Below are 22,549 nucleotides of genomic sequence, written 5' to 3' on the forward strand. Positions count from 1 at the left end.
AGATTCCAACTCACTCTCCTGCAACAAGAAAAATGCACAGAAACAGGGGAAAGAACAAATTAATCCTCCTTAAGACTGTCTATTTTTTTTATCCAACCTCCAAGGTTGTGAGGAGCAGAATGTTCTAGAACAGAAAGAGTTCTCCTGGGGGGGTCACTTCCCTAAAAGTACTTCCCATATCAGGGTTGGTTGTGGTACAATTTACACACCACACTCTCCCAACCACCAAAAATCCAAATCCTGCCATAAATACTTAATTATCCAACAGCCCTGTCTCCCAGTACCTCAGCTGGGGTGTCCTTCAGCCACTTGTCAGCCAAATAGAGGCAGAATTTCAGTGCCTGGATATGGTCAGGACCTTTTTCAAGGAGAAAAAAAAAAAAGAAAAAAAAGAAGTAAATAAATTAAGTTTTCATGAATCCTTCCCACAGTGCACACCAGATCCATTTTAGTTCAAAGAATTCCAATTAGAAGCTGTTTACAATGTTAGGGAAGCTCTTTGGGTTCAGATAATAGAGAAGGCAGCTTAAATTGGGCTGAAATATTTGCTTTTGAGGGAAAATTTGTCTGGAGATGGTTTGAACATGCAGAAACTTTAGGCAGGACAACCAGGTCAGGTTGGACAGGGCTTGGAGCAACCTGGTCTGGTGGGAATGTCCCTGCCTAGGGAAGGGGGTGGGAGGAGATGGTTTTTAAGGTCCTTTCCAACCCAAACCATTCAGGGATTCTATAAAAAGAGAGAAAAAAGGGTTTAATAGAGATACTGTGCTAGAAAACTGGAGTAGGAGATGAATGAATTTGGAATCTCCAGGCTTGCTGGGGTCACTGCTTGACACCTGGACACGTGTTCAGTGCCACGCTGGTCTCATCTCTTCTCCTCCTGCTCCTCCCCCATCCCATCCTATTCCCTCACCTGCTGGGAATTCCTGGGCAATCTTGAGGGCGATGGCCACGGCCCACTGGGGGTTGGCAATGGCCAGCAGGTAGGACTGGATGGTCTGCACGGTTCTGATGGTTTCCTTGGTCACCACCGAGGGGCAGCCGCTGCTCCTCATTTCCAGGATTTTGGGTTTCAGGTTTTTCTTGAAGACGTATCGAGCTGCAGACATGTGGAAGCTGTCCAGGGAAACCTGGGGAAATGGGATTAAGAGCTGGCAGAACTTCCCTGGTGAGGCCAAAATCGTGCCAAAGAGAGATGAAAGCTCCTTTTTTGATTCCTTTTTTGGGTGGGGGGACAATGATTTTGAAATAAATTCTTTCAAGATGCCGCTTTACCTTCATTAGTTTGGCAATCAGCAGGAGGGTTGGGACAGATTCCTCACTGAGCTCTGGACCTGAAAGGAGGGAGGAAGTTGCCTGTGAAAGTGTCCCAGTCCACTTGCGGCTTTCTCTGTGGAATGAAGCACTTCTAGTTTATTGGTAAATGGGGAGAGAAGGAAAATGATCTTCATCGTCCACACTGGGCTGGGAAGTGGGATGTGTGGATTCCTTTGGTCTTTGAGAGGTCCTAAGAAAGAATTTGAGGATGAATTCTACATTGTTTCTATCACCTTAACTCCCCTGGGTGGCAATTTGGGAGCACAGGTGCTTTATTAACAATTACACTTAATATTCAACATCTGCTGTAGAAATTTAAAGCAGTCAGATGGCAGAGAAAGGGAATTTTATATATATATATATATAAAAATATATATAAATATATATGTATATCTAACCATAAAAACCCCCTGAACCTACATATGATGTTCCAGAAGCACTGGGCAGTTCTGAAGAACAGCAGGTGGAAGGGCAGCCTGGTGTGAGCAGCTGGAGACAAGGGATTCACCTGCTCCAAAACGTACTGGTGTTCCAGCTCCACAGGGGGAAGTTCTTTGATAAGATCCCAGATGTTTGAGGAGGCTCAAAGCCTAGGAATAAAAAAAAAAAACCAAAAAAAAAGAAAAGAAAAATAAACAAATCAAAGTCCCAGGGGCAATTTCTGGGGGTAGAGTTGGTAAAATACGTGAGGGGTTTTTTTTGAGATGATTTTCTTGAATTCTGTTTCCTGAGGGAGAGCTGTGTACAGAGAATAATTCACTGCATTTCAGCAGTGCTGAATAAATCAGTAGGTGATAAACAGAGCAGAGCTGCCCTGGCAAGGTGCCGGTGGCACTGGGGCCATACCTGGCTGAGCTGGATGCTGGTGTTCTTCTCATCAGCGTTTTGGATCACCCTCAGCACAATCTCGATGGTTTCATAGTCATAAGGATCCAGCTGTTCAAAAACAAGGGGTTTATTTTATCAGGCCTTGCATGATTTGTCTTCATGAAAACACCCAAGTGAGGAGATCTTCTCATTTTCACCCCAGCTGTTGTAGCCTCAGTGCTGTTTCTTCAGTGTCAATAAAAGCATCGTGACAATCCTTTGGAACAGAAAGATTTCCACTTCATAGCCCTGAACCCTAAAAAAACTATCAGGATATTGCAGAAAGACCAAACAACAAGTGATGGGGGAAAAAAAACCTCCAAAAAAGTCACAAAAAACCCTCCCCAAAATACAAACCCAAACCCTAACATATAATTTTTTTTCCTCCCCACCTGTTTTTAATGTGGAACTTTGATACTTAGAACTTTCCTTTTTTGTTTGCTTTTTGTTTCCTGGTAGTTTTTTTAAGGGAAGTGGGGAGATAACACTCTACCTGCCTTTAATGCAAATTAAATCTGTTGCTGTAAATTTTTTTTGATGGAGAAGCAGAAACCCCAAACTTTAACCCTGCTTTAGGAAAACTTGGGAAAAACCATAACCTTTCCAAAACTCCTGAGGAATTCTCCATCTGCCATTCAGCTGACACGCAGCGCTTGGGGTGCAGATTCCAGGGATTCTTTGATGTGTGTGTGGGTTTTTTTTTGCTTTGCCTTTTTTTTTAATTATTATTATCATTATTTTTTTTACCTGGTACAAGATGCCAGTGAGGTTTGTGACCAGGGCTTTGGTGCTGCTGAGCAGAGGGGTGATCTGCAGGGCTCTGGCCAGCAGTGTACAGTGAGGTTGTTTGTCCCTGTGCTCTGCAGGATCCTCTGGCCCCTGACTCGTGCTGGTGTTTTGGAGCAGCAGGGTTTCGATGCAAAGCTGCAGGGCAGCATCACTGTCCAGCTGGAAAGTGCTAGGAAAATAAATAAAAATATATAAAAAGCAGGATATTTTCTCTCTGAGCTTTGAATTTCCTCAGGTATACAGTAATGCAAGACCTGGAGGTGTGTTCTGAATAGTGGGGTTTTTTTTAAAACAAGAACAGTTTGCATATGATATTAATTAGGGTTTATTGGAACTAAAATCACTGTCAGTGGTCGTGGTTATTGGGACAGCAATAATTGAGTACAGGTAATTTAGCAGAATCAGTACCTGCAGTAGTTCAAGATGAGATCTGTGTCTACTTCTGGGTTTTGGACCAGCATTCTGATGAGTTCTTTCTTCCTCAGTGGTGGTTGTCTGAATACAGTCTCAAAAGAAATCTGGAGATAAAGGAACAATTTATCTTCTTCTCACAAAACCTTTCAGACAAATCAGGACTAATTCCTTACCCACTGAACCCTTTCTTTGGTTTCCACCCAGCCCCTTTCAGAGCAGGGAAGAGCAGTGAATTTACTGACTGTTCACACCACTTCAAATCTCCAAAGCTCTTTAATACCCCCTCAATTATTGCATTGCAGTTTGGGAGGTTTATTTAAGCAGATTGAGAAATTAAAACCAAAATCCCACCTGTGCCCGCATTTGAATGTGAAATCTGTCTATACTGACATTATTAACTGATTAGTTAATAAACCCCTCCAACAAATAAAGAAATAAAATCAATCTTACACCAAATTTGCCAAGCTGGAGACCCCATTCTGCATCAGTGACCAACTCCTGGAATTTTTCCTTTTCTTTGGTTTCCCCATATTGGTCAGCGAGTTGTGCTCCAACCAGAGCCACTGCCTGAACGGAGTGAGAAGGGAAGTGAACACAAGTCCAGGAAATCAGCTGAAAATTGGGAATCCTAAGGTCTAAATGCTTAAAGGAGTTTCAAACAATTCACAGATGATCACACAACTGTGTAAAATGAGAACAAACCTCACAGAAGGTGACAGGGCTCTCCCACCTCCTGAGCTGGTGGTTAAAGCTACTTTAAAATTCACTTTCTCCAACATGTTTTCTTGATGTTGTAGAATCTAATACAAAAGGTACTTTTTGGACATATTTTCTCCAAATTTACATCACTCTCCCTCCCCATTTCTTTATGCTTTACTTCCCACCTGCCTTTACATTTCAATATATTCATTTATTAATTCCATTCTTGCCAACTGCTGTCAGAACTCATCCCAAATATCACGTGGATATAAAATGTGATGGGACCTGAAGTAAATGTTTCCAAGCTTTGGGATGAGTCCTGATGAGGTGAAAACCCCAGTGAATGGGCTTAAAAATCACGTGAAGTATTGACAGCAAGTGCCTGTGCCCAACTGTGACAGAGAGGAACTTGTTCCACCCTGCCCTTCAGTCATGAGCAGCCCCTCCCCCACCACACCAGAGTTCTGGTGTGTTTTTACAAAGAAACTCCTCAACATTCTCTGTGTGCTGAAGGGATCCCAAGGATTTGGGAGTTTACCAGAACTTTTCTGTAGTTTTGCCAGGTGTTGTTTATGACATCCCACAGTTTCTTGAACATCTCCTCCTTGGGCAGGACTGTGCAGTAACCCAGGGCCAGGTGCTGGTCGATGGCACGGCAGTTGAACACCTGTGGTTTAGGGAGAATAAATGATAAACTCTGGGAAATTTATTGGAATAGGTCTCTTTTCTTTAAAGGGTAACACAGAAAGTACTCTGTGATGTAAAGGTGTGTTGGGCCTTTAAGTTGGAGGGGAAAAAACAAGAATAAAAAGTGTATTTCAGGTTTTAGAACTTTAGAATCAAAATGTCCTGGAGCCAGACTGAAAGTAAATCCCCTCAGTCTGAAGTGCCTTAGAAGATGCTAGACTGGAGATTTTGCAGAGAGCTTTTTAAAAACTCACCCCAACTAGAAAAAAAGTCTACAAATCTAAAATTAACTCAGCATTTAAAAGGAGACAATGCACCTACAGATCAAAAAGGCCATTATTATAATTTATTATAATTTAGGACTCTACAGGATCCCCCAAAGTTGAGGCTGCCACTGTACCTTTGAAGCAGAGCAAGAGGCTCAATGCACACAGCCAGGGAGGTGCAGCCACCACTCTAGAGGTGTTTAGAGCACGTTTAGGTGCTCAGTTTAGTGTGAACTTGGCATTTAAGGGTCTTTTCCAACCCAAATGATTCCATGGGGCTCCCTCTCACCCTTCCCAGAGCACTCTCACCTTGTGCAGCAAGGTCAGGGCAGTGGTTCTGATGACTGAAGAACATTTGTCTTTCATAGCCAGGAGGAAGCTCTTGGTCTCAACAAGTGTGTTGACACTGCACAGCTATCAGAAAAAAACCAGCACACAATTACAAATAAATCCTAAGCCTTCAACCCCTCCTGTCATTTACAGCATGGCAGACACTACAGTGATTAACAGGTACTCTGGTAATTGCATTTGCTGATTTATGTAAGGTCTGGCAAAGATTTGTAGACAGAAGAAGGATTTCTGTTTCCAAGTGCTGTTGAACTGAGGAATGTTGCTTGAATCTTCTCCTCACCCACCTTTTCACTCAGGGCCAGGTCCATGGTGTTGGAAGTGCCGTGCTGGAGGCAGGACCCCAGGGCACAGAGCGTGAGCCTCAGGGCCAGCTCGCACTGGCTGCACTCCAGCAGGGCCTGCACTGCTGCACTCAGGGGGGCTCCAACTGCCAGCAGGAGGTTCTGGCCTGTCAAAAACAATCCCAGAAAATAATTAGGATATCTATATTAACCACGTTGTTCTTGGAATTCCTGTCAGAGCAGATTTTCTGTTGCCTCGTTAAATTTCTGACACAGGATCAGTCTGAGCTCCCTTTGAAACTTTCAGGGCTTTTGATTTAATACTGACTCTTATTTTAGTTCAAAACCCAGAAGTTTTTGTCCAGAAGTCATCTTCTTGGACAGGCTTTGATGATCCCAGCTCACAGGCTGTGACATGCTCAGAATCCCAGGGTGGAATGGTAGGAATTACCACCAAACTGGTGTTTCCTGTGCTGAACCAAAATATGGCTTTAAATGAACATTTAGGCACCTATGAAAAAAACCCACTCTGAGCTAATCGTGCTTGTGGAGGTTGATTTTAAACCTCGTGTTTTCCAGTGTCTGCTGTGCACTGTCAGTGCCATCAGGGGTTGGAATGAAGGGATCTGGAAGGTCCCTTCCAACCCAAAGAGCTCTGTGATACCTTCAGCAAAGGCACGGTTTGCCAGGCTGGTGGACTCCAGGGGGTACACCTTGTCCTCTGCAAGACAGACAAAGAACATCAGCTCTGTGCCAGGATCTCAGCAAACCCTGGGAAGTCTGGCAGGACCTGGAAAATCCCACAGGGACAGGGCAGAAAATGAATTCAGGCATTTGTCACTCAGATTTTTCCTGAGCCAGAGCAAAACCCAAAGTCATCTTTCCATTCTACCCCCTCCCCCCCAGTGGATATTTCTTCTGTGAGTTTGTCTACCTGAGATTTCTGAGGTGATAATTTCCACGGAATTATTTACATTTCTGGATAAAAATCAGTAAGAAATACAGACTCAGTGTTCAGGAGAGCAAGTTTACCACAGAGAGGCAGGACAGAAGAAATAAATTCATATGTGACTGGCATCGTGGTCTGTGCATCAAGGACTATCCCATCTTCAGTGAAGAAGTCACCAGAGGTCCACTCTTCGTAGGGATCTTTATCTCCTCCAAAAGATGGGGTCTAAACAAGAACATTGGCAAAAGTAAACTCACCAGAAAGAAGAGTTAATAAGGCTACCAACAAACTGAGTGTTGCAAGGTTTGGAATACAGGAATAGAACACACAACCTTCTGTTGGAAAATGGGTTTTACTCTCCTGCTTTTGTTGAAAGGCCAGGAGCAACAAACACATTTCCTGCCTTGAGCGGCCCCATTTCTCTTTCATGTTGCAGTTCTTCAGCTGTACAGCCCAAATGCATTTCTTAATTAATTTAATGGAGGCTCTCATAAACGTTCTTGGCCAAAAGTTATAAGCAAACATTTTTCAAATGGATCATTCTTTTAGAAGAGCAACATTCTGTGCACAAACAGTGCCCAGCTCTGCTCCACTCCAGCTGTGAGAGCCCATTCCTCTCCAGCAGCCTAAAGCAGTGCTTGACCTAAACCAGAGACAAAGATGCTGCTCAAGGACTTGATCATCTTAATTTTACAAAACTCTTGGCAGTGCCCTCAAACAATGCATGTATTTAAAAATCAAGCCCTCCCTGCCACTCTTTCAGGCCAGCTCTCTTGCAGCAGTTCAGTAAAATCACTCCTGTTTTCAGCAGGATTTATGAAGTGGGAAATGCTACTTGTGCTTGTCCCACAGCTCTCTTTAAGCTGAACACACTCATATTTGAGGAAGTTTTTCTTTGTAGAGCCCCGTGTGGATTTGTTGTTGTTGTTTGCTTTCTGATTAAATCTTGCTGGAGAAATGGGAGGGAAAATAACACCTGGAGTGGAGGGTGCAGAAAATACCTTTGCTGTAAATCCCTCTGTGTCTATTTGGCACTGCCCGTAGATGTCCTTGGCAATCAAAGTGTACTGACAGAGTTCCAGACAATCCAACAGCAGATCTGTAAAAACACGAAGTTCCTCAGCATGGCCAGAAGGTTCCCCCATCCCATGAAGAGGAAACAATTCTGCAGCACTTCTTTCCCAAAGAGCAGGTGACAGTAACTACCTGCACTGCACACAGTGGCTGCCTGGCAGGCCAGCTCGTGGATCACTGCTGGCAGGTTCATGGCAGTGGGAAGGATCATTGGAACATCAGCTCCCAGCATGTGGCAAAGCCTCTGAGCCACTGAAAACAGGAGCTTCCCTGTTTCTTCATTGCAGTGGTTTTCATAGGACTCCCTGGTAAAGAAGAAAAGGATGTTAAAAAAAACAACAATGGGCTTTTACTTAAGGCCACATTCTGTTCTGATTATTTAATTCCCTTTTAGCTCACTAAGTTACCTTAGAGATACTGAAATGCATAAACCACACTAATAATAAAAATATATTTAACACTTTGATCTCTTTTGGGGGGAGGAGGCAGGAAGTTTAAATGAAGTGACCACCTAAGCATGAGGCAGAGCCCAGCTGAAAGCCATGCCATGGTGTGCACAGTCAGGGGGTCATCATTTCCTTCTGCTGAGCCAACAACTCTCACAGTGGTTATTTAATATTGGGCCTTACCCTATAAAAGTGGAGGGAATCTTTGCACTGAGTAATCATGGCATGGCAAAAAGCAGGGGCAATTTTCAGAGGCAGTGGTTTAATTCCACACTCAGTGCTGCATCCAAACAACAAGCACGGTGCTCAAACCCCCTTTTTAGGAAAAAAAAGTAAACCAGAAAACCCTTTCCTTCGCTCTGCACCTGATTCTGCAAAGGATCAGAAACAGTTCAGGAAAGCCCATTAAAAGGGAGGACCTTGAAAACCTCTGCAGTTTTACCTGCACATTTTTACAGCATCTTCAACTTTCCCAGCATCCAGAGCTCTCCAGGCCAGTTTTTGTGCCAGCTCGTGCCGTGGCACCTGCAGGAGCAAAGCCAGGCGGTACAGCCTGAGCTCGCTGGGAGGGCTCTTGGCTCTGCCATCTCCCAATTTACAGTTCACAGCCTGCACTTTTCTGCACTTGGAGGCACCTCTGGCACTTTCATGAGCATTTATGTGCTGCTCCAGCAGCTCAGACATCAGGGCAGGGCTGCTGAATTCTTCAGCTGAGAGAAAGATGTCGAAATATTCCTGCAACAACAACAACGATATATTTGTATTCACAGCAAATTCTTTAAAAAGGTTGAGGTCTTCTTTTTTATTAAATTTTTATTATCTGTTTTATTAGAGTAATATTTCAGTACAAAGTTGGTTCTACTGGTTTCTATCAACTATTGATTTATGTAATAGTGGATTTTGTCATGCAGTAGAGAAGTAAAATTAAAAAACCTGAAGGAAACCCCAAATACTGTATTAAATAATATAAGTTTACCTACCAAACTAAGATCTTAATAAAATATTACATCACTCTAACATGAAATCTTTGCAGTGTTACCAACTAAGACTTTGGGAGAGTGTCTAAATTTTTGGTTCAAACACACAACTGAGTTCTAATTGGGAGCTTTCCCAGGCACTACTTAAATTGGTGGAGGAGCCTTGGAACCTCTTTGAAGCCAATACTAAACCCCACCTTTGCAGGTGAGGTTGTAAATAGAGTGAATTTTGAACATAACCCAGGTGGTAAGAATTATTTGGAATAACCACAGTAAATCAAAAGTGGTTTGAAGGTATCAGCTACCCACCTGCAGGGTGGCAAGTGCCTCAAACATCTTCAGGTTTGCTTCATGTTCATGTTCCTTCACAGGATTGTCTGTTGGAGGAGAAAATTGATTACTCCCCGATTCCACTTCCAAACAGCACGGGAGGTGTTAAACTTGTACCTTTTTGAGTGCTGAGCAGGAATTTTAGGACTTCCACGAGGGTCTTGGTCATAAACATTTGTGCTTTTTGCTGCAGGAAAGGAAGAGGTTTAATGGCTTTGGGGTTTGTGTTTTTAGTGAAAATGTTGCTGGGAGCAGAGAGTGACCCTCAGGCTTCAACTCTGTTAAGACACTTTGTAATGCTCTCCCAACACCTGCAGCAACAGCTGTCAAATCTAAGATACAACCAGTTGAAAAGCAAGGGAACAGCAAGTTATTGCAAGTATGAATCCTTCAAAGAAACAGTAAATACTTTGCAGGTGTAATTATGGATTTGCCACACTCAGTCTGTTCCTCTCACAGGGCTTTGGAGATAAATCCACCCTTCTGCCTTTCTTTGTCCTTGCCTTTTCCAGAATAACTCCCCAAAACGACTGTTCCCAAAAACTTCAGGAGCTCTCTCAGTCCAAGCCCTTGTTCAGAGCAGCATCAGTTCATCCCTTTTTTTTTTCCAATTTTTTCCAAAGATAGTTTTTTCATTTGCATCCCCTGGCTCTTTTTAAGCCTCTGAGCAAGACCAGCATTTAGAATAACTTCTTTACTGCATGAAAAGACTCGGTACCTCCTCAGGATCATCTGGTTTGTTCTTTAACACCAGTTTTGCCCATATGGTCAATCTCTCTGCAACTTCCTCAGCTTCAGCAGGAGTCAGAGACTTCAACAGAGTCAGAGATTCCTCTCCCTGGAGGGAGAAAAACAAACAAAATTCAACCAGAAATAAGCCAGAGAAATGGGTATTTGCTTTTGGAGAAGCTCAGTTATGTGGCTGTCCTTGCTCTGATACCCAGCTGGTTATGATGCAACCATTGTAAGTAAAACCAGTAAGTGAAAATATGCAGGGACTTCAATTCCAAACTTGTCTGGTGTATTGTAGGTCACAACTTTCATCCTTTTCTGCCACACATGAAGGATGAAACTCTGACAAAGGACTCCCTTTCAACGTTGAGTAAAGGCAGTGAGGTGTAGAATTACTACAATTTTAATTAAAAATATATATATAAAGTGCTTTTAAGATCTGAGGAAACAACACAACTGTTTTGTAAATGGGTGTCACTGTCTCCACATTCCAGAATCACCTGACAAGAAGCATTTCCATACCCTTTCTCTGCCAATCAGGTCCATCATCCTCAGGAAGTAGAGCTCCCCAGTGGGCAGTGCATACGCTTCTACAATCTTCAAGGCATCCTCCAAACAGGTGGGGGTGTCTTGCTTCAGAATGTATCTCACAAGCATCTGCAAGAAGAAAACAGGTCTGGACTTGAGTTTCTTGGTGTTCAAGGTAACAAAGGAGTGAGTTTGTCCACCCTGCTTCCCCAGGGGACTGCACAGCTCACACCAAGCAAGTTACTTGGAAGCTTCAAACTTTTATCTGGAGAAAAGCCGAGTGAAGTGTGACTGGGACAAAACTGGGCTTGGGGAGGGGATTGACCTGGGAGCTCTGAATATTCCTCTGGCTCCTCAGGATGCCAAGGAAGCTCTCCAGAAATACTCCACTTTTCTCCTGATGAAGGGGAGATGGTACAAAAATAACAAAGTAAAAAACCACCAAGTCCTGTTCCCTGGGACAAACCAGGCCTGAAGCCTCAGTGACTCACCATGATCATCTCGTTGTCCCTTAAAAGATTGGTGTCCCTTATCCCATAGGCTCTCAACAGCTTCTTCATCTCCATCAGCCTGTAACTGTCCTGCAGTAACTTCACTCTGGGGACAAATCAGACTCTTCTGAATGTCTTTGCTCTGTGGTTTAACCATCCCACTACGTCACAGACACGGTGTTTCCCCACCCCAGCGTAGCCTGGGGGTGTTTCTTACTTGCCATGATCCATCTCCAAGTGCTGTTTCACCAGCTGCTCCACTGCTGCACTCCATGGCACTGTAGCACTGCCCATGAGCTGCAGAACTGCATCAAACTTCAGCTGGAAAAGGAACACAAACAGCCTCCTTTCCAAATCAAAGCAGTTTCAAATCTCCTGGGCTGTTGTTCACACGTGGCTGATTCCTTTAGGCAAGGGTTTTATTTCCACCTGCATAAAGGACACTCAGTGTCCTTACATGAGGTGTCAGCTTAGATTACAAAATGCTCACAGTCATTTCCAGCACTGTGCAGCTTGACTTTCCTCCATGTTAAAGTCAGTGAGTTTTGCATGGGATGACATCAAAAGTGCAGTTTAATTCTCAAAGAACATCACCTGGGGGCATGACTAAAACAGAATAAAAGGACAGCACAGTGGTGTCCCCTCAGAGCACTCCTGTAAAAATGGGCCCAGATGCTCCTGTAAAATTGATGTTTCAGTCTGAACTGATGTTTTGGAGTCACCTGATGCCTCTTTCATAGAATAGACTTACATCTGTGTCAGAGATGCAGCCAATGACAGCAATGGCCTTTGCCTCCCAGGCAGTTTCAAACACTGAGGTGGATCGTGTCCGACAAGGTTCCAGCAAATCCTGGAGATACAAAGAAAGATTAGTAGGGTTATCTTAGAACTAAACTGTTTCCTGGACATTGAGGGATAGATTTGGCTAATTCCCTTTGTATCTTTTCTGGCCTCCCACTGAAATAGTTGCTGTCATTAAGGTCACTGACAGGAACAAGCTGCTCTGAAAGCCAGTCTGAGAATTCAAGTGTCAACAGAAGTGGTCCCAGGGTTTGTTCTCTGCTCCCTCATGCTGAGCCAGCTTCCTTCCAAAGGAGGAAAATCCGGGTACCTTTATGTACTGCAGAAGAAGTTCATCCTTTTGGAGGTTGTGTTCACACAGGTAGGGTTTGATGAACTTCTCCAAAATCGACGGGATGAGCTCGGGGGCCAAAATTCTATCGACCATGCGGAACACGATGGTCGTGGCGTTTTCCTGGGCAGCACCAGAACAAGGCCAGGTCAGAACATCCCACATGTGCTGAGCCTTTGCACCTCTGCTGAATAATTCACACCCAGAGGCCACTGACATCCACTGAGTGTTTTAAAGAGCCAACAACCCTCTTTATCTCCAATAAAACCTTCTTTAACCAAGCCCCTTCTTGGTCAGTTGTATATTAATTTCTCTGTTGCTCTTTGCTCTTTTGTAATGAACTGCAGGCCCTGGAGTTCGAGCCCCACCTTCTCCCAGGATCTTGTCACATTCTATTTACACCCAGAGCAGAGAGAAAAGTTGTTCCTAACTTTTGGGAGTGTCTGCAGAATTACCTTTTCAAAATCCGAGAGGGCCAGCCTGCAGTTGTATTTTCTGTACAGATTGATCAGTTCTTGTAAATCATTTACCAGCTTCTTTAACCTCTGGATCTCTTCACAGTCCCCACATCTCTGAAAGAGCATTCAGAGACAGTGGTACGTTACAAGGCTATTAAAAGGTGTCACAAACATTCTGTTAATCTTTAAATTCAAGAAAATTGGAACTTGGTTCCTTCTTTTCTCTCAGCTAATTCTTACATTTGTTGCATTTCTTACCAAAGCAGTCGAGTGGCCAAGAGTTGTCAGTCCCCCTTCACCTTGATTTTTGCTTGTGAAAAAAATCTCTGCCATTTGGAGTCCATTTTCTGGCCAATTTGCCTGTCCAAAATAATTGACATGAGCAACCTCTACTGTCCATATGGAAATCCATGGAAATCCAAGACATGCAGAGTGTCTGCAGTGACTCACCTTGTCAGTTAACTCCAGGTTTCGAGCACCTTGTTCCAGCCACTTTGCTAATATTTTCTAAAAAAAAAAAATAAAGAAATACAGATATAAGTAGAGTGATGCTGTTTATCAAAGAAAAAATTGTCATTAGTAATGTCTTTTCAAAGAAATAATTTGAGATACAAAGAGTAGGGAAAAGAATCCCTTTCAAAGACAGGAGATGGAGGGCCTGACATTCAGAAATGAACCTGTAGGTTGAACTCAAAAATTGTCTTGGCCTGAGAAAATGACATTTTGCATGAATTCAGTGAGTCTCACCTGTCCACTGGGCACAACCCTCCTTGAGAAGGGGATCACAATATTTTGAAGCCACAAACACAGTTCATGCAAAGGAACAGTGAAAGGGATGGCACCCAGCAAGTCCTTCAGCATCTTCTCATCAAAGGTGTTTTCAAAATCTGCCTGAAATATTGAAACAGAACAACGACAGACAGGTAGTGTAGATGTTTATCTGGTACTTTGGAAATTATTTCACGAGTACAAAGAGAAAATCATTGACAGGAATTAAAAAAGGTTTAATTTAAAAAATCAGGCTGGCCCTGATCAGAAAAACTAGAGCTCTGGTCTTCTTAAAAAAAGACCTAATAAAGTAATTTCTTTACAAATTAGTGTCCTGTTACTTTAGGACTTGTTCTAGAGCTCTGCCTTATTAAGAAAACAACAGACATGGATCTCCAAGTCCTGCATTTCAAAATCCATCAGCAGCCCCCAGCTCTGAATGTGGCACCCAGAGTGAGGAGTCACTGGGGTTGTTTTTGAAGGATTTGAAGGTGGGCAGCAAATGGCCATGAAAAATTCGGAGAGCTCTGCCTTGCAGGACAGTAAAGGGATGATTACAAGCACCAGGAATTGTCATCTGACATCAGAAAGAGCATTAATAAGTTCAGCCCCCCAAGGATGCAGGTGAGCAGTGTGGTGATAGGTGAGACTCTGCCACAGACTTTGCCTTCTCCAGCCTGATTTCACAGCCACACCAACACTCCTCAAAGAGGAGTGTTGGTGTGGCTGTGAAATCAGGCTGGAGAAGGGAAGAGCTTTGACACCCTCCCCAAATTCCAGAGGTGTCTGTGCCCTCTCACCTGGTGCCTGAGCCACAGGTACTGTGCACAGGAGAAGTGTCCCTCCTGCAGCTCACAGATGATGGTCCTGAACATGTCCGTGTTGTTGAGGAACTCTGTCCAAGCAATCCCACTGGAAAGGAGAATGGAAAGAATCTTGATTATATGTCAGTGTTAAAGGACTTGGGGGAGAAATTCAAAGCTTTTCTGCTCAGTGTTATGTGATGTAAGAGGCAACAGGTTGTGTGTGTATAAAATAATTCCCCTCTATACACGCTGAATTAAAAAATCTACTCAAGTGCACGTGCAAGAGATAAATTAGGGTTTCAACATACAGGATGACACAGCCTCTCTCCATTCTCCCTTCCCCACAGCACAGGGTGGGAAACTTCCAGCAGTAAAGGAAGGGTTTAAAGTTTCATGAACTCAAATTTCAGTTCAGGGGTAGGATTAAATCTGCTTTCAACCTTAACAAACAAACCTGAATTTCTCTGGTCCAAAAGCTCCATAGAACGTTGTGAGCCTTGCCTGAGCTCTCAGTACCTGAGTGCAAACACAAGATTGGAGGTCAGTTTGGGACTTACCAAAAAGTGATCCTGCAGGGTTAGAAGAACCATCACAAAGAGGAAGAATGGAGGAAAGGAAAGACTTTCCAAGAGTTTCAGTTGATTCTATCTGGGAGTTTCTTAACGAAGCATTAATCAAACATTTCAGCTGTGTAACACTTCACACTGATTGGCTTTGAAGGCAGGTGAGGCCTGTCCAGTTCCCAACAGGATTAAAAAAGAAACAAAATTTAATACCCAACAGCACTTTAAGGAAGGTTCTGCCTTCAATTTATGGAGCATCTGAAACTGCATCTTTCTATGACTGAAGGAATGGCTCATTTCTCAACCTGTCATCACTGTGGTTCACTTTCAGGCTATAAAATATGATCTTGTTTAGACTTTTTAGGAGTTCAAGAGCAAACAGTTTTTAAAACTCTACATTGTAACAGTTTCTCTGATGCTGCAGGTGCAGGAAGTTTGTCCTCACCTCGGTTATGGACACTGGAGCCCCATCAGAGGATGGAGCTGAGCTCCTCTCATCCTTCTTCAGGATCTGAAACAAACACAGGAGGTGGTTTGGCTGACAGCTCCCAACCTGCCAGGCAGAACCAGCACTTCAAGAGACATGAGGGAAATCTTGGTGCTTCTGCAAACTGAGGTCTTTATTTCTAACTCTCTTTTTTGTTTTTATTTAAACTCTCTTTTATTAGAGTTAGATTGGGGTCTAACCTGGTCCAACCCAATCTGAGTGGATTTCTGCATGAATGGAGGGTCAGACAGACAACTTTCATCCCTCTGATGCTGTTTGATAAGGCAGGAAAGGCTAAAACAACAGTGAAGGTGGCCTATTTTAAGCTTCAGTTTGAAAATTAATATTTTAAAGGCACTTACAAAGGCTGCTCCTCAAAATGAGAACCTGCTTTCTGATGCAAAAATAAGACTGTAATTTTTTTGTCCAAGAACAAGGTTTGGTAGCAAAGAATATATAATGCATTTTACTTTTTGAGTGACTGGAGCTGCTCTGTCCCCCTCTGAAGTGGCACAGAAGGCTGGAACAGGACTCAGGGATAATCAGCAATTCCAAGAAATAAAGCCCCTTACTCTGACTTTGGCGTAGTTCAGCATCTCCTGAGTGCTCTCATACAGAGGCCACGGGGCGCTGATGCAATAATTCACAACAAACTGCCTGTCCTGTTGGCACGAGAAACAACTGAAATGAATCCCAAGATCCTTTAGAACTTGAATTACTTGGTAGAGGAAGAGAAATAAAACCAAACCTGAATTTTTTGCAGATTCTCTTTGGCTTCTTTCACGAGATCCAGCCAGGCTTCCTGACCGTAACTCCCAGCAGAAGCTGAGGCCATTTTCTCTAAAATAATGTTTGCTTTCACCTGGTACACGAGCTGTTTAAAAAATAAACAGTTTCAGTTTGATGCAGTTAAATTTAAAGCAGGCATCCTCAACTGAAAAAATCTACACTTTTGTGCACTTTCCTTTTTTTGTTTGTTTGGGTTTTTTTAGCAACAGTTTCCTGCAACCTAAAGGGACAAAAGTGCCTTGTCGTGGTGCAGCAGCAGTTATTTTGATCAGATGTATTTCTGCACCACTTCTCCTTGTTATTGTCAATAAAATCATAGTTCACCTCACAGTCAGTTAATTTGGAATTAGTTTTCGAGTTGTTTCGTAAAGTCACATTTTATGTATTCGTAATGTTTCTAATATTTTCTGTCGGGTTACAGGGCAAGAACCTTACTAATTAATGAATTAATTAATTAATTAAAATGTATTTCTCACTGAGCAATTTACCTCCACATCCAGTCCAAACTGAAGAGCAAAGTTCTCTGCCTCAGTGAATTTCCGTTTGTGCAACAAGCGACTCAGCCTGGGGGTGAGAAAGTGAAGTCAAACCACTCCAGCAGAAGTACCAAAGGTGGGTTTTTTTTTAAAAAAAATGGTCCTAAAATAGGATTTGCCAGCAAACAGTACCTATTTTCTGGCAAGGCTTCAGTTAAACTCCTCATCACAACTATGGAAACTGGATCTTGAGAGGCCCTGGGGATGAGAGGGAAGGAGGTTACTGCCACACGGGGTGGTTTCACAGTTAATCATCTGCCATTTTCACACAATAATGATCTAGTAAGAAACAAAATCTTGTCTTACATCTGATGCTTTTCCCGAATTCCTTCCAAGAAGTAAATTGTGTCCTGGAAGATGCAGGAAGGGAAGTCGTGAGGTGGGGAAGGAAGCACCAGTGGTATGAATCGAGTGTGTCTCAATCTAGAACCAAACTGCTGCTTCTCTCTCAGGTGATTTTGTTGAAGTTTTTTAAAAGTCTTCTGCAAGAAGCTTTTTAAACAGTAAAAGAAGGAATTCTCTCATCTGAACTGAAATACATTTCAAATAAATCCCGAGCATTTTTCTGTGCTAAACAGAGCTTAAAATTTCACACAGTTCTCAGCTGTAAAAGCAGCCAGAACAACTGACAGTACAGGCAAACACTGCAGCAGGCCTGGGCCTAAGTTTAAACTGTTCATTTTGCTATATAATACTGTATTTTTCCCCATCCTTTGAGGACATCACTGAAATTTTTCTTTGTATAGTTCTTGCACCATTTCTAGCACAGGTTGATTCTAATCTAACAAGAATAACGTGGTGCCTTCCTCAATATTTCTGTGTATGAAGAGAATGGTATTTCTTCAAAGAACAAAAAGAAAATCATCTAAACCTACTGTGCAAATCCCACTTTGAACAAGGCATGAAACAGCAGATACTTCCAGAGAATACAGCAGTTCCATAGTGGGCAAGGCAAAAACCTTCAGACTTCTCATCTATAAATGAAAAAAGGAGAAAACAAACAAAGAAGTCAGAATTACTTTCCTTTCTTACCCTGGTGACAGAGGGAGGTTTGCAGAATCAGTTCTGAATTCTGCTGGAGTTAGAGGGAAGATTATTTTGGTAAGTTTTTATGGAAGGCAGATCTCCAGTCTGAGAAAGTTTGGTGAAGCTTTAGATGCTGCCTCTCTCTCTCTCTCTTATGTATAATCAGACAGGTTTAATTTAATGTAAAAAAATGTAGAATGTTCATCCTGACATTGTGTTTCAGTCAGTGCTGCACCTGCAGGGAGATGCTGATGCTGCTCTGGGGAGCTCTGGGAAGGTGGAGGTGAGAAGGAAGAGCTGAAGAGGAGAGGTTTTTCCTCCTTTAGTTGTTTTCCCCTGAGAGAACTTTGCAGCTGGCAATGCTAAGAACACAGTTTAAGTGTGGGAATTTTCACACTCTGTGTTTCCTTTGGGTTGTTCTCTGCCTGTTGAAGGAGAAGCTGCTCTCTCTGAAATGTTGGTAAAGACTGAAAAGCACTTTTCCCCCAGGCCTGGGGGAAAGGGAGACAAGAGAGAGAGTTTAGAAGTGTAAAATCCCAGCCTGGCTTTGGCAGGTGAGTAAGACAAGGCTCAAGCTGCTGAGCTTTTTGCTCCTGCTAAGTTTGGACTCAGCAGAGTATTTTGTGTCCCTGCAAGGATGGGAAGAAAAAAATCTCTTCTCCCTGCACCTACCAAGTCTCCCAGTGTATAAAACAAGAGTGAACTTTGCTGCTCTTCCTTATCTACTTACCATTAAAAAACCTCCCAAACAAATAAATCCCAAATAATCCATTAAAAAAAAATCCCAAACAGCTGGACAGCTTGCCCTGCTCAAATCCCAACAGCCCTCACTTTATATCCTTAAAATATAGATGGTCACCTTTCAGGTGGCACCTCAAGCTCCTGAGAATTCTGTGTGCTCCCAATATTTAGCCATTCACCTCCTCCCCCCCTTTTTTTTTTTTTTGTTCTCTGGGAGCAATTGCACAACACTTGAGGAACAGAATAAAAGACAGAAAAACAGGTTATAAAGAGATTTGTAAAGAGCTCATACCTGTTGGTTATCTGGGATTGTCATGACAATCAGTTTAAGGTTGGCAAGCCCTTCCCTACAGAAGGAGAAAGAGAGGAAAAAAAAAGCAAAATATGCTGTATTAATCTCATGGTAAAAGCAGGAAATATTCTTGTTTCTGAGTTTTGGGAAATACAGTGTCCCATGGACACAGGCACATTTCCTGCAACTCCAGACAACTTTTCCCTTTCCAGAACTGGTGCTGGGACTTCCCACTCACCACATGGCCTGAGCAGGATCTGATTCTGTAGTGAGAAGAAATTCCTCGATACGGATTGAAGGCCAATCCCAAATCAGAGTAAGAGAATAAACATCCCATATGCTTAAGATGTTCTGCATTTAAAAAAAAACAAAACAAAACAAGTATGATTTCAGATTTTCCTCAGAGAAGACTTTTTTTGTTTTACTTTTTGAGCAAAATGTTAATATATTCCCGAGCTTAAATAATGAACAGGAGTAGAATAAAAAACCAAACAAACAGGAAGATCAAGATACTTTGTAAATGTAATCATCTTTATGTTATAGAAACTCTATTTTAAAGCTATTTTTGCCTTAAAAAATAGGTTTAGAAGCTGGTTCAAGAACATTGTAAAACAAAGACTGAACAAAATCATTGCACACACCTCTGTATCTAAAACAAACAGCAGATTGTCGAGGACTTGGAGTTTTGCAGCACCTGAAAAGTAACAACAGTCACACACATTTGTTATTTTTCTTGGGTAATGTGTTTGAAACCAAAACAAATTCAAACATAAAACTACTGGAAGCCTATGGATGTTTAAGCTCATGGAATTTCCCAGGGCTGTGCAGGGTTCAGCTCAAAGGGAATTGTGATTTTCGTGTCTCTGGGGTTTCCAGGCACGTTTTGGCCATTCCTTTACAGGAACTGTTCTTTTGGTAAATGTGCATTTACTGAAAACAGTGAAATAACTGAAAACTGGTAATTTGTGCAATTAAATGTGAATTCTACACTTGCCTATAAAATGAAAAAAACTTTTTTACCTTTGATCAGACTTGAATCAGCAAAACTCTGCAGAGACACCAGGGCATTGGTAGTGTCCACCTCCCACTTGGAGAGCACGTGATCTCCTCTACCCTGTGAGAGAAGGCAAAGGCAAATGGGGTCCTACAGCAGATATTTGTCCTTGACAACTGCTCTTTAACTTGGAAAGCTGCAAAGCAAACTTTATTCCTATATTGATGTTCAGAAAAAATACATTAATTTCCTCTAGAGGTAAGGGTTGGACTCCATGATCCCTGTGGGTCCCTCCCAACTCAGCATGTTCTGGGACTCTGATTTTATTCCAGTGATTGTTACAATCAGCAGTTTATGGCTCTTTTAAAAATAGTTCAAACCCTCCACTTTCCATTCTTACAGAACATAAAAGCTGAATGAAATTACCCTGGACCCACTGAGAAAAATCCCCCTGAATTCAACAAGCTTCAAAAAATAAACTTGTTTCTAGTCCAAAAGAACATTTCAACATATATCTGTACTTTAATTTTTTTATTAGTTCCTGTACTTAATTTATGCTCAAAAAGCTTTGCTAAATCAGACCTGGTTATTTTAGCTGATGAAGCTGATTGGAAGATCCTTTCCAGCTCTGGCTCTGCCTCAAGGGTGAGGCTGGAAATGGCCCACTGAGTGCAGAGCAGGAGTGATTTACCGAGCTCACGTAACCAGGGTGAAAATATTCCCCCCTCATCCATCCTAACAAAGTGATTTCTGAAATGACAACTTATTTTCTTAGGAGAGCAAAGCCCCCAGACAGGCTGCACAGCCGAGAACTTCAATTTACAGTGAGGAAAATGAAAGGCAGAAGAGTCTCAGTGCCAAAAGCTGATGGTGTTTTTTAAGGGGTTAAAGATGAATTTCAGGGCAGATCAAAGAAACACCCTCACTGCTGACACAAGGAGTGTTGCAAACACACCCTGAGGTCTTACCCCAATGATCAGATGGATCCTGCTCACTGTGCTGCTGAGCACAAAGCCCTGACAGCCCAGGCCGTGGATGCTGCTCCGTGGAAATGAAGGTTGACTTTATCTCTTCTTGTAACTTGGGGGGTGGGAGGTGAAGGGGACAAAAGGGGAAGAAAAGAAGCTGTTTATGCCATCAGCGGATAAAAACCTGGAACTGCTCATTTCTGTGTCAATCACAGGAATAATAAACTGGTAAATAGTCAATGAAAGGTGCAAAGTTTTGTCCCAAACCCTGCACTTAGAACACGGTACCAGTTTGCAGGTATTTCTTACTTTCTTTGCTGTGGTCATGTCCATCTTCTCAATTGCTGGATAATTGAAAAAAAAAATAAAATCAGTGTTAAATAAATGTTTTCAAAATTTAAAAAAGCCACTAAACATGATGAGAGAAACATAGCCCTAACCTGACTAAGCTGGGAAAAACACCCAGGATCTTGGGTAGTGGCAGTGCTGAGTTACAGAGAATTAACTAATAACTACACTTATAGAGCATGAAAAATTGAAATGATTTCCAATATTCTTAAGCACAGCTAAGATTATGGCTGCAAATCCTGCTCTCTAAAGCAGTGACTCAGAGATAAGGTAAAAGAATTAGTGGGGAAAATACCAAAATCATTTTATTCCAGAGTTAGCTGTGTCTCAGTTCCCCCTTAAAAACCAAACTAAGATGACACAGAAAATCCCAGCTCAGCAACTTCTTCCCATCAGGAATGGTGTGGAAAAGCTCTTATGACACAGCTCTCCCTGTCCCAGTGACATCCCAGGTGCTTTGTAGCTCGTCCTACCTTCCTGTGTCTTAGCAAGGGGGAGACACAGGATGCAGAAACACCCATTGCTTGTGAGAACAAACATGTGATAAACACCTAAAAAAGAAAAATCCAACACACATATTTCAGATTTAAATATTCAAGGGTAAGGAAAGAGACTACTTGCTTTGAAATGTACTTTTCTTTGTGATTTCCTGTGTTATTTGTTTTGCAGTCTCTTTCCTTGAGGGTGTAAAAGGGGAACAAAATCACAAGAATTCAGACAAGGGGGAAAAAAAAGCCATCCAATTCTTACCTGCATCTGCATGATCTTTTACAATAAAGAGGTTTAAGTAAGCCTTTTCCCTTGAAGAATTTTCAACCAAAATCTAAAATAGAAAGAGTATAAAGATTATTATTCTATTTTTTTTTATTAAAATATTGATCATCAGCTCGAAATTTAAACTTTTCTGTCTTTCATGAAGGACTGGTTCTTGTTCATACAAGCAATTCCTAAATATTTTTTCCTTATTCATTACTCATGGGAAGAAAAGTGACCCTTTTAATGTCTGATTAGAATGTGTCTTCAAAACACAGGAATGTTTATACCTTGACATTTGGAAGAAAGATTAAAAAAAAAAACCCTGAAGAAAGTCTGAGAACAAAAGATTTTCAGCAAAACCAAACACAGAAGTTCCTGTACCTTGGTCAGCAAGGTTTGTTTGGATGGAATGTGAATAAGATGGAAATTGCCACTTCTCTCACCAACCACAAGGAATTGTTTTTCTTGACACATTCCAACCACATCCACGTTAGTATCTGGAAAGGTCCACGGCAAAATGTCAGATATTAAGATTTGGGGTTTATGAATAGACATTCACACTTGAAACCCAGGAATTGGACAATACAGTGTCCCAGATTAAAGGAATTGCAGAAAAGGGGATACAGGGAGTGGGTTTGATATCCATTATTCCCATTTCAATGAAAAGTTAGGAAGCATTCCAATTAA

At 42.2% G+C, this 22,549-nt stretch overlaps 1 protein-coding gene across 1 annotated transcript in view; it reads right to left on the reverse strand.

Moving 5' to 3' along the window:
* The window catches only part of KNTC1 (kinetochore associated 1), a 30,985-nt gene that overhangs the window by 7,835 nt on the left and 601 nt on the right, over positions 1–22,549 (reverse strand). The window contains 48 exon segments of the mRNA XM_050318520.1: positions 285–358; positions 914–1,130; positions 1,276–1,334; positions 1,738–1,865; positions 1,867–1,907; positions 2,164–2,253; positions 2,932–3,142; positions 3,382–3,491; positions 3,838–3,954; positions 4,625–4,753; positions 5,349–5,453; positions 5,675–5,838; positions 6,336–6,392; positions 6,704–6,845; positions 7,622–7,719; positions 7,827–7,999; positions 8,583–8,875; positions 9,427–9,494; positions 9,565–9,634; positions 10,166–10,285; positions 10,702–10,836; positions 11,199–11,304; positions 11,416–11,519; positions 11,950–12,048; positions 12,310–12,453; positions 12,786–12,902; positions 13,047–13,148; positions 13,239–13,295; positions 13,536–13,679; positions 14,357–14,468; positions 14,817–14,878; positions 15,371–15,436; positions 15,985–16,074; positions 16,161–16,286; positions 16,690–16,765; positions 16,870–16,935; positions 17,044–17,087; positions 17,613–17,711; positions 18,797–18,851; positions 19,035–19,147; positions 19,438–19,490; positions 19,817–19,910; positions 20,759–20,824; positions 20,826–20,870; positions 21,068–21,102; positions 21,580–21,657; positions 21,857–21,929; positions 22,244–22,359. Coding sequence (XP_050174477.1) covers positions 285–358; positions 914–1,130; positions 1,276–1,334; positions 1,738–1,865; positions 1,867–1,907; positions 2,164–2,253; positions 2,932–3,142; positions 3,382–3,491; positions 3,838–3,954; positions 4,625–4,753; positions 5,349–5,453; positions 5,675–5,838; positions 6,336–6,392; positions 6,704–6,845; positions 7,622–7,719; positions 7,827–7,999; positions 8,583–8,875; positions 9,427–9,494; positions 9,565–9,634; positions 10,166–10,285; positions 10,702–10,836; positions 11,199–11,304; positions 11,416–11,519; positions 11,950–12,048; positions 12,310–12,453; positions 12,786–12,902; positions 13,047–13,148; positions 13,239–13,295; positions 13,536–13,679; positions 14,357–14,468; positions 14,817–14,878; positions 15,371–15,436; positions 15,985–16,074; positions 16,161–16,286; positions 16,690–16,765; positions 16,870–16,935; positions 17,044–17,087; positions 17,613–17,711; positions 18,797–18,851; positions 19,035–19,147; positions 19,438–19,490; positions 19,817–19,910; positions 20,759–20,824; positions 20,826–20,870; positions 21,068–21,102; positions 21,580–21,657; positions 21,857–21,929; positions 22,244–22,359 — 4,943 coding nt within the window.

This window comes from Myiozetetes cayanensis, unplaced genomic scaffold (genome assembly GCF_022539395.1).
Source record: "Myiozetetes cayanensis isolate MyiCay16 unplaced genomic scaffold, myiCay2020 scf21, whole genome shotgun sequence".
Taxonomy (NCBI): domain Eukaryota; kingdom Metazoa; phylum Chordata; class Aves; order Passeriformes; family Tyrannidae; genus Myiozetetes; species Myiozetetes cayanensis.